The 10,871-nt window shown below is 44.5% G+C and overlaps 1 protein-coding gene across 1 annotated transcript; it reads left to right on the plus strand.

Moving 5' to 3' along the window:
• The first annotated feature begins 7,557 nt into the window (after positions 1-7,557).
• LOC136546936 (uncharacterized) lies at positions 7,558-10,170 on the plus strand. Its single transcript, XM_066538890.1, has 2 exons — positions 7,558-8,856; positions 9,597-10,170. The coding sequence occupies exon 1, from the start codon at positions 7,686-7,688 to the stop codon at positions 8,850-8,852; it is 1,167 nt and encodes a 388-aa protein (XP_066394987.1). The 5' UTR covers positions 7,558-7,685; the 3' UTR covers positions 8,853-8,856; positions 9,597-10,170.
• The last annotated feature ends 701 nt before the right edge of the window (positions 10,171-10,871 follow it).

A 10,871-nucleotide genomic window follows, 5' to 3' on the forward strand; every position in this document is an offset into this window, starting at 1 on the left:
GCATGTTCCTCGCTTGAATACTCTAAAGTTCTTACAGTGGAGGTGCAAGAAAGGTGGAAGAGATGGATGATCCTATGCTAGGCAAAGGGCTGCCTAAAGAGAAGCTCCAGGAGCCCTACTACAATGGTGAATGAATGGAATGGTAGATGATTCAGAATGTCTAGAAAGGGTGCCCTGGCTGCTGAAAGGTCCTAATGGCTAGAGGGGGGGTGAATAGCCTATTAAAAAATTTCTACAACAACACTTAACAAACCGGTTAGATAATTATAAGGTGAAGCAAGTGTTGCACTAGCCAACTAAAATAGCAAGCCACCTACCACAATTCTAGTTTATATAGTTTCTATCCACACAATAGCTATGACACTACTCTAAGTTAGTGTGCTCTCAAAAGCTAACTAAAGAGCCACACTAACCAAATTAACAAGCTCTCACAACTAGCTACACTAAAGAGCTTGACAACTAGTTTATGGTAATGTAAAGAGAGTAAGCAAGAAGGTTATACTGACATGTCGAGGAAGGAGCCAATCAATCACGAGAATGAATAACAATGAAGACCAATCACCTCGGAATCAAATGATGACACAATGATTTTTACCGAGGTTCACTTGCTTGTCGGCAAGCTAGTCCTCATTGTGGCGATTCACTCACTTGGAGGTTCACGCGCTAATTGGCATCACACGCCAAACCCTCAATAGGGTGCCACACAACCAACATAAGATGAGGATCACACAAGCCATGAGCAATCCACTAGAGTACCTTTTGGCTCTCCGCTGGGGAAAGGTCAAGAACCCCTCACAATCACCACGATAGGAGCCAAAGACAATCACCAACCTCCGCTCGACGATCCTCGCTGCTCCAAGCCATCTAGGTGGTGGCAACCACTAAGAGTAACAAGCAAATCTCGCAGCGAAACATGAACACCAAGTGCCTCTAGATGCAAACACTTAAGCAATGCACTTGGATTCTCTCCCAATCTCACAAAGATGATGAATCAATGATGGAGATGAGTAAGAAGGCTTTGGCTAAGCTCACAAGGTTGCTATGTCAATGCAAATGGCCAAGGGACTGAGCTTGAGCCAGCCATAGGGCTTAAATAGAGAGCCCCCATGAATAGAGCTGTTGGGCTCCTCACTGCACTAAACACGGGGTGACCGAACATGCCGGTCAGATTGACCAAACGCTGGACCTCAGCGTTCGGTCACTCGATGCATGCCATGTGTCCCCTCTCTTCAAATACTGAGCGCCTGATCCCAATGGTCAAGTGATGACCGGTCGCGCTGCTACGAAGTGACTGGACGCTGGAACACAGCGTCCGGTCATTTCCAGTAAGCATCTAGAAGCAAGAAATTACGACCGGACGTGTCTGGTAATGCTTGACTGGACTCACCCAGCGTCCGGTCACTTGGTGTCTCTCCTGTGCACTGCCACATCAGCTGGACCAGACGCACCCCTTCAACGTCCGGTCACTAAGTGACCTAGTGTCCGATCAGAGACCGACGCCAGCGTCTTCGCTGCTTCAACTGACCGGATGTGCCGGTCCAACCGAGGCCAGTGTTCGGTCACTTACAGTGACCTCCATCTTTTTAGTATAGGGTGCTGGTGGCACCGTGGGACTATTCATACTCTACGGGCAGACACTCCGCCGGTAGAGTATCTTACCCTTGCTCAAATGTGTCAACCACCAAGTGTATCACCTTATGCACATGTGTTAGCATATTTTCACAAACATTTTCAAGGGTGTTAGCACTCCACTAGATCCTAAATGCATATGCAATGAGTTAGAGCATCTAGTGGCACTTTGATAACCGCATTTCGATATGAGTTTCACTCCTCTTAATAGTATGGCTATCGATCCTAAATGTGATCACACTCACTAAGTGTCTCGATCACCAAAACAAAATGGCTCCTACCATTTATATCTTTGCCTTGAGCCTTTTGTTTTTCTCTTTCTTCTTTTCAAGTCCAAGCACTTGATCATCACCATCATCATGTCATGATCTTCATTTGCTTCACCACTTGGAATGTGCTACCCATCTCATGATCACTTGATAAACTAGGTTAGCACTTAGGGTTTCATCAATTCACCAAAACCAAACTAGAGCTTTCAGCTACCCTTACATAGAGTTCAGGGCCAGGGCGCATACAAAGCAGGAGGTTCTCCCGACTGAAGGGTCGTGAGCCTGAGGGAGGTCCTAGCTAACTTGGCTTGCAAGCCACGCCATCTTGTGGAGCACGTCCGGGCATGGCTATCATCATCGCCTTGTGGCCACGTCACAGCAGGGTGTGGCGTGGTGCCCACTGTGTTGGCTGTGGCGGCACTGTAGGCACAGTGGTAGTTCGCTAGCCATCCTATGCCATATGATCTCCGTCGTGGTCTTTGTCCTTGTCTCCTAGTTTCCTAGGCGTGGTACATGAGTTGGTAGCCACCCTCAGGTCATCAATCACCTAGTCGTCTTTGAGGAGCTGAAGGCCATGATCCTGATCGTTGGGGTCATGGCTTTTGTCTGTCCAAGTGGCCTTTAAGTCAAGGCCTCCATCATGGATCCCATCCTATAGTGGGTGAGATCGTCCACGCGTCTTGTAGGGACGTATCTAGCTGGTGGTTGTCATGCCTGTCATCACCTCCTTAGGGTGTTGTTGTCTTGTCCAACCTTTGTGGCTCAAGGCTGGCATCTGACCAGACCAAGGTGGCTATTGTTCCCTCGGTCCTCATGGGGTCAGTGCGGCATGCCTGCCCTTGCTAGAGTAGGTGTACTCAGCGGGGCTCGACCTCTCCCCATCCCTTTTAGGGGTCATGACGGGGGTGAGGTCGTGCGCTTTTCATGCGCCGTGTGGCTAAGGCAGGATGAAGAGGTCATGGCCGACCCTAGCCCTAGCATCCGACCTAGCTTGCTTGGCTCGGTTGGGCCTCAGTCATTCATTCCTTCGCCAGCTAGTGTATTGTGAGCCACGTGGCCTGCTAACTAATCGGTGCCCTAAAACACCCCGAGGTTATAACCCCGACATGTCCCCAAAATTGTTAAGTGTTTCATTCAAGGCCCAAACCTTCTTATTCAATATCTAATTGCTTACATGGCAAATTGACTATATGTTCTCCTCACTTCCCCCTAGTCGCCATTGGAGCCCTTAGCAAGGATGCCCTCACAAGGGCCAAGCTCCCAGATGGGTAAATTCGAGGATAGCGAGTCTCCCACGCGTAAGTGGGTCTCTAAGATGGCCTCTCCCAAACCGTTCTCTACCATCTTCACTATCAAGCTTTCGTCCAAAATGCCATGGGCCTCATTCCCTCTATTACACTGGTGGTGGCCACATCACAAACATGGTTGGTGTGATCTCACAAGAATAGAAGCCCCTCTGAGTACAAAGATGGTGCACACAAGCACCGTGTGGTAAGAGGTATGCAAACCTTGCTAAACATTAGGGCTAAACCTAGAGCAAGCGCATAAGTGGTGATCTAACTAACCTGAGCACTTCACAAAGCACATATGCTAATTATCGAGTGAAACACTAAGCACTTTTGTGGCTAGAGCAACTAGAGATGAGCCTCAACTCATACAAAAATTCTTTGATCTCCACAAACACTCAACTATCCGGGCAAGGGGTATATATAGCCCCTAACCTTGAAACTAGCCGTTGGAACCTGCACCGGACGATCTGGTGCGGGTCATCAGACTAATCTAGTGCCTCTCTTGAGACTAGCCATTGGACTAGTCGTTGCCGACCATTGGGTTAACACATAGTTTGATGCGCTGACCCCTAGTACCACCGGACTAATCCAGTGAGTACTTTTCTTCTGGCTCCAGTATTTTGAACTCACCTGACTATAGCCTTTAGTCTGGTTCTCCTCACTAGACTAGTCCGGTGGCTATTTTCTGCCTTTGGAAACTTTCTGGTGGCCACCGTTATGATCCAGTGCTTGTCTTCTGTATACACCGGACTAATCTGGTGAGGGTCAAAACCCTAGCTCTACGCTGTATAGACTGCTTGGTCTAGAGCTACCCTCTAGTGGGCACCAGACTAATCTGGTATTGTTGTAACAACCCCATTTGACTTGTTTCTTCATGATCTTTGCATCCAGGTCGGTTCCACTTTGTGCCTTGGACTTCTTGCATGTCTTCTAATGTCTTACTTGAGGTGTTGATCATCCGGATCACCGTTTGCCTAAGTCCAAGTCCACCTTGATCCATTTGAACTCTACCTTATACTTAGCAAACATCATTAGTCCAAATGGTCATGTTGTCCATCAAACAACAAAATCAAACTTAATGGTCCATAGGGTACATTTTCCCTACAATAGTGTCCATTCTTAACTTACTTTGTATGTGCTTTTCTTGAATCATTTTTCACTTGATGCATGGTTGTCAAACACTCTATACTACTTATTCCATTTAGGAGTTGATCTCAAATTTAAATTTCATGGTTGTTTCTCAACTCATTATAACACTCAAAGGCATGCACTCCCATTCTTTAATTCTTGTTTCTATGTTCCTTTATATTAAATGGTATTAAATTGTTATGGTTGTGATCCTCTATGATGAATTCAATTAACATAGCCAATAGTGGTGCTGCAATGCTCCACACCCAAGGGTAATGACGTATGTTTTAGAATTAATATCTAGATACTAGCCTCCTTTTGCAATTCTTATGTCTTATTGCATCTTGTTTATCCACCTTGACTACCAATTGTTGGCACATGGCAGTTGGGCAATATGCACAAATATTAGTGTCTCAATTAATTAAGTGGTAACTAAGTCCACTACCTTACCTTCGGATCCAACTATCTTATTTGTTAGAACACCTATTCTACTAAACAAATGTGGTTGCATGTTTTTTATTTCTCTTTTGGGATATGAAAGGTATGCATGTATGGGACACTTTAGCTTTTGTGATGTTTTTTCTTTGTTTAGTTCTATAGTTTAGCAAAACTAGAGCTTAAATAGTTTAATAGTTTTCAGTAGCATTTTAACAAGAATGTATAGCAACATTTTTCAAAAAAAATCATGAGGCATAAGCTTACCCAAGGTTCAGGGTAACCTTCTGATGTACCCATCTACCCCATCTCTTCACATTTTATCTATTTTGCATGTAACCACATGTTGTTTATGGTATATCTTATGCAACATATCAACTTGGTCAAGGGAATTATGCTTGGCATGAATGGGCTAGCAACTTTGTTGTGGCAATGCTTGCGTGCACCTCCAGCTCCTCTGCTCAATCCTCATAGGAGCGGATTTCAAGGCTAGTTAAAATGGTCCATCCATTGATAAGCCAAAAGTAGTGGCAGGCCATCGGTTGTGGCATCGATAGCCCAACCTGTGGTATTGATCACTGACTTGTGGGTTGGTTTGGGACCTCGTACCAGGGGAAAGTTTTAGTCATCACTTGCCTAGGTAATAGTGTGTTGGCCCAAGTTATGGTGTGGCCCAATAGGTTGAACTCGTGGTCTAGGGGTTTCTAGGCTGGCTTTTGCTGAAGTTTCTTCTTAGTAAAAACATGTAGGATAGTCTTTCCCCCACCGGTTGTGTTTTTTTGGAATTATACTTGGCTAGGAATAAAACAAAATGTCAAAAACTTAATTATATAATTGGGTTAAATTGTATGATTGAGAAAACTACACTTGTCCACAAATTGTGAATTCTTGTTTTGTTTATTTTGCATGGAAATCTATGGTACTAAATTATTCTCTGAATGATATGTTTAATAAGTAACTTTTATTGCTGCAGCCAATGTTCTCAAGCTAAGTGGACTTTAAGATGTGTACCTATTGGGGCATCATTTGGTGTATGCTTGATTTATTTGAGATGGACGACAAAGTGTCGCACTTTTGCTTGGCATGGCTTGGTGTGTTATCTTCTATTCTACCGGACACAAGTTTTCTTTTGATTGTTGGAATAACTTAACTTTAATTACATGCTCCTAGGCTTGGTTTAGATCATCACCCTCCTATCTGTGATACTATGTAATAAGTACATGTTATGATTTTTTATTGTGTATTTGTGTTATTGAACATTAGTTGATATCGACGTGTTATAGTTGGTTCTTATTATATGGATGAATGCGATGTCTTGGGTGCTTCTCTACACGCCAAAGTAGCAACTTCCATAGGTACCATTATTAGTTTGTTAAAATATGCTAGCCTACTATGTGATATGACTTATAATGAGTACCTAACTTGAAATTCATGATATGTGGAGGAAGGAGATAAGGAGGATAAACAGAGAGGAAACTTTTGAAGCTCTATGATGAATATGGGCACATTGCCACATGGCAAGGAGGGATCTACTTTGCGAACTGGCCTCCACAGACCTATGCCCCACTTATCCTCCCACCTCATATCGCTAGCTTATTCATCTTTTCCTTCTCGCTCAAGACCATCATCTCCTCCTTGTCCAATTCCATGCTTAGAGGTCCTAGTTTTTTTCCATGGCGGGAAACCCGATTCTCATTACTTAATAATAGAAAAATTACAAAAGACTTCATAGTTTAAACTATGGGATGGAAAGTAAAAAAAACTACATCAACTTATCTGAGCACCCATGGCTTAGCCCGTGTGCAGCCGAACTAAAGCAAACAATGCAAAACCTTAAGTTTTACATGCGACTACTATAGATACATATCCAAACAGACAACTAACGCTTACAAAACAGGCTATATGTGAAATAATTAGGATCATTTTACTCCCAGCTCCTACGTCAGTTTAAATCATTATTGTGCCCTCCTGAATCTCCAGCCTTTTTTCCACATGTTCTTGTTGATGGTAGTGTATTGCAACATCCTTCAAATCTTCTGTGCCCTGCTCTAATTGGGTAGCATGCTCCAGTTTCTACAATCCTACCCAATATGATAGGACAGGATAAATCATACAAGACATATTGTTAGCCGACTTGATTCTTTTAATTAGTCCACAAGGAAAACCTTTGAATTATGGCCAAACTTTGTATAAAGCAATTTTTTTTTGATTCATTCTACAAAATTTATTTGAGGGGGCAAAACTTTTGATTTGGGGGGAAAGAACAATCAATGTGTATTTAAAAACTCTAGATTTTTCTAAGAAAATCATGCTATGGATTGCAACTTATAGAGAGCCGTCACCTCCCTTTATATGTGAGAAGAGTTAGAGGATCATAGACTTCCCTAGCAAGTGAACAAGCATGTGGAGGCATATGGTTTGGGAGAAATAAAGAGACAGGGGAGACAAAATAGGTAAGCTAAAGTTGCCATATGACGTAAGAAGAGGCTTGTTCGTAGGATGGATTTCTAGAGGTTAACCTCAAATTGGTCACGTTCGGCTGGCTGAATTTTAGCTGAAACTGGCTGAAAAACACTGTTCTGGCTGAATTGTTATGAGAGAAAAACACGGTTCCAGCTGAAAAAAGAAGCCGAACAAGTCGGATATGGAGTAAATCAAACGAGACCATTAAGTATAAATTAATCAAGTGGGAAAAATGTGTTGTTAGCTCATAGCATCGGTCCACTTGCACAAGAAAAGTCTTGCTCATTGTGTGACTGCAACATTTAGTGTCAACATTTTGGTACCAAGGGAGTAGCATCGTCGGTCTAATATTAAGAGAGGAGACTTCGCTCAAAAAAAAAGGAGACTAGGAGAGCGTCAGAGGCGAGCAATAAGAGCTAGAATGTGACAATTCCCACGGGCCACGGAACGCCGGCGGCGACGCGAATACGCGATGGACTCGCCGGAACAGCCCAGCGCCAAGCGTATCAACGCCCCGGTGACGCCGTCCCCGCTTTGGCGCCTCAACGACGACCTTCTCGCGGATATCTTCCTCCGCCTGCCCACCCTCGCCGATGTAGGGCGCGCCGCCACCGCCTGCGCCTCCTTCCGACGCGTCGTCGCCGACTGCACCTTCCTCCGCCGCCTCCACTCCGTCCACCCGGTGCCCCTCCTCGGTTTACTGCTCTTCTCATCGGTCCACCCGGCGGAGCCGCCCCACACCTCCGCGCCCTATGCGCGAGCTCTGCGGCGGGCCGCCGACCTCTCCTTCTCCTTCGTCCCCTGCGCCGGCCGCTGGATCCCGGTCGACGCCCGCGACGGCCGCGTCCTCCTGGAGCGCGAGGCCATGGGCGGCGACTTTGCGGTGTGCGACCCTGTGTTCCGGCGATACCTCTTCCTCCCTCATATCCCCGGACACCCAGCCGCTCAGCGCTGCGGCCGTCTGGAGCCGTTCCTCGTCCCCGCCACTGACGAGGAGGCGGAGACGTCGTTCAGGGTGGTCTGCGTGGTGGAGCGCAAACCTGGACAGCTGGTCGCCTTCGTCTTCTCTTCGGGCACCGGAAGATGGGGAAGTCTGGCCTTGGATGTCAGCGTGCATCCCTCTTGCAATTTTTCATGGTCCTCCTACGCTTTCGGCAGCTGCTACTGGAAGGTGACTGGGACTAACAAATTCCTTGTACTCGACACGCGTTCCATGGTGTTCTCCTCCTTTGACATCCCGTCTGGTCACGGCCAGCAAGATTCTGTCATTGTGGAGGCAGCAGAAGGCAGAATTGGAATGTTCACTCTCCACAACAGCATGATCTCTGCTGCATCTTACCTCGTTTATGCTGTTCGGGTAATCCACGAAGAAGGCAACAGCCTTTGGCAGCTTAAGAGGAGAGTCAGGTTGCCGTCCCAATATATTTTCAGCTTTGCAGATGCAACGGATATGCACTTGCTTCTTCGTGGGATTCCATGGAATTTGCACCTGGAGCCTTCTACTCATGACGTTGACATAGGATACTTCTCTGTTGAGTTTGAGTCTATGCAGGTTGAGAAAATTTGTGGCCTCAGGAACCTTCTATATGCCAAACAGTACACTGGTTTTCCACCGTCATTGTGCCTACCAAGAATATGAAGTGGTAAACTTGCTATCCAACTTTTCCATGCTTCTTGTATACGTTTTGCAGACAATGGGCAGTTGCCCATGTGATGCAGAGTCTGTTCTGGTGTGAAAACTTTACTTATCTGGTAATCCAACGTTTGGTAATTTGGTAAATGTCTTTTGGTTTGAGTGGAACAGGAAATAAGAGTACCAATCATGTTTTGTTTTTTACTTTGCAATATTGTTAAGTGCTTGTTCTACACTTCAAATTCGCTAGTGGGCTAATGGCCTATAGTTTAGACTTCACTTGGGAATGCATGAAAAGATAGGTTTTCTGTAGGATCTTAGTCAGACGACTCTGTTTTGCCACATGGTACATTGAAATTTAAGCGCATAAGGCGGAAAAAGGGTGCAGTTGTGTTTGTGATGTTCCTGTATATGCTAACAAACTATGAGCTAATGCATAGAGAATAGCAGCCTGAAGTGCTAGTGTCCTTGGTTGTAATCACGAATGCATTGCTAATAGTTGTTTGGTTCTTGCTGGTGTTTTGTTATGCTTTAGTATTAGTATGCATTAGTTCTCTTAGTAGTTTGTTAACCGTACGGATGAAATAAACTTTCTTTGAACTGGACTTCAATATATTTGGGACTGGGGCATCTCGTTGTGGTACTATCGATCTAGAAAGAGCTACTTTTTCTTGGATCCCCCTTCCCTCCTGATGATCCTAGTATTGTAAACTTTGTTCTATGTTCTCATACTTGATAGTATTTGTGAAGGTGACTTCACATGTGAATGAAGTGCGCTGGCTATCCACAGTAATCTGGTGGTTTGGAAAGGAAGCAAAGGATTCATGTATGAACTACTATTAGGGTCATTAAGGAGTAAGGACTTAAGGACTGAGGAGCAGTTGGATGATCTGTTTTTCAGTCCTTTAGGGCATGTTTGGAGGCAGCTTTCCCGTGCCGCCATCCAAACATGGCCTTATTTACTTATCATGCCAATATTTTGATGTAATTCTGCATCCACTTCTGCCAGAGTTTTGATGCGATGCTGCATCATATCCTGGAAGGCTGGAAATGTTTATTTGGTGTTCAACGTCTCTGTGAACTTGATGATTTTTTTTCTCAAAGCAGCATACCATGCCAGTCTTTGTTCAATGGAGCCATTATTGCACTTAGAACGTGCTGTTACGTGCCTCTATTGCTGTTATTAGGCCGCTATTTGCTATATGGATGATTCATGTAACAATGTTGATTGTACCTATGGCAACAAGAATGTTGTGAATGATGATTCGGATGATAGGATTACAAATTTTGTTATTTTTAATTGATATGAGAACTTAATGTTATTGTTTTAGAGTGTCTTCTTTATATCTTATTTATTTATGTTTTTTATGTTTTTTCATACAGTGAAATCTAGTAATTAACTAAAAACTTCTAATTATATTTAGCAAACCTGATGTAAGTGTTGATATTTTTTTCCACAATGGCAAAGCCGAATTTCGTTACTCGAAAGCAACGAAATTACAAGAGTTTGTACCTAATAAAAAAACAAAAATAACAATCTCGCTGTAAACCACATTGGTATGAACACAGAGGGTTCAACCAATGGGTGTCCTGACTTTTACTGCTCCCTACATGCTCACGATAAACCTGCAGAGGACCGTTCATCACAGCCCACATCCACCAGATCCAAAAAAAGGTAACCTTATTACAAGTCCTTATGGTATAAAATTTCTGACAGCGTGCAGGCTGCAATCAGTCTTCCAGCAAAAACAGCGAGTTCACTCTTGACGATCGAAGTGTCAGACAACCGCCAGCCGGGTATCCCCTCCGTCCATGCGCTCGTGTTGGTGAAATTGGAGCTCCGTCTTCTTGAGCACCTCCGCGCCATGTTCCATTTGCGCCGAGATTGCGTCCTTCTGCAAACCTGCCCAGTAGGTTATTGTGGAGCAAATTAGACAAACGATTTCAGTGGGTGTTTTGACTCCTTTCCCTTCGAAGCATATGTTGTTTCTTATTTTCCAGATTGACCAGCATACCGCTGCCAAC

This window comes from Miscanthus floridulus, chromosome 3 (assembly GCF_019320115.1).
Source record: "Miscanthus floridulus cultivar M001 chromosome 3, ASM1932011v1, whole genome shotgun sequence".
NCBI lineage: Eukaryota > Viridiplantae > Streptophyta > Magnoliopsida > Poales > Poaceae > Miscanthus > Miscanthus floridulus.

Coding starts and splice junctions, on each gene's coding strand:
- LOC136546936 (XM_066538890.1), top strand. CDS start 7,686: ATGGACTCGCCGGAACAGCCCAGCGCCAAGCGTATCAACGCCCCGGTG.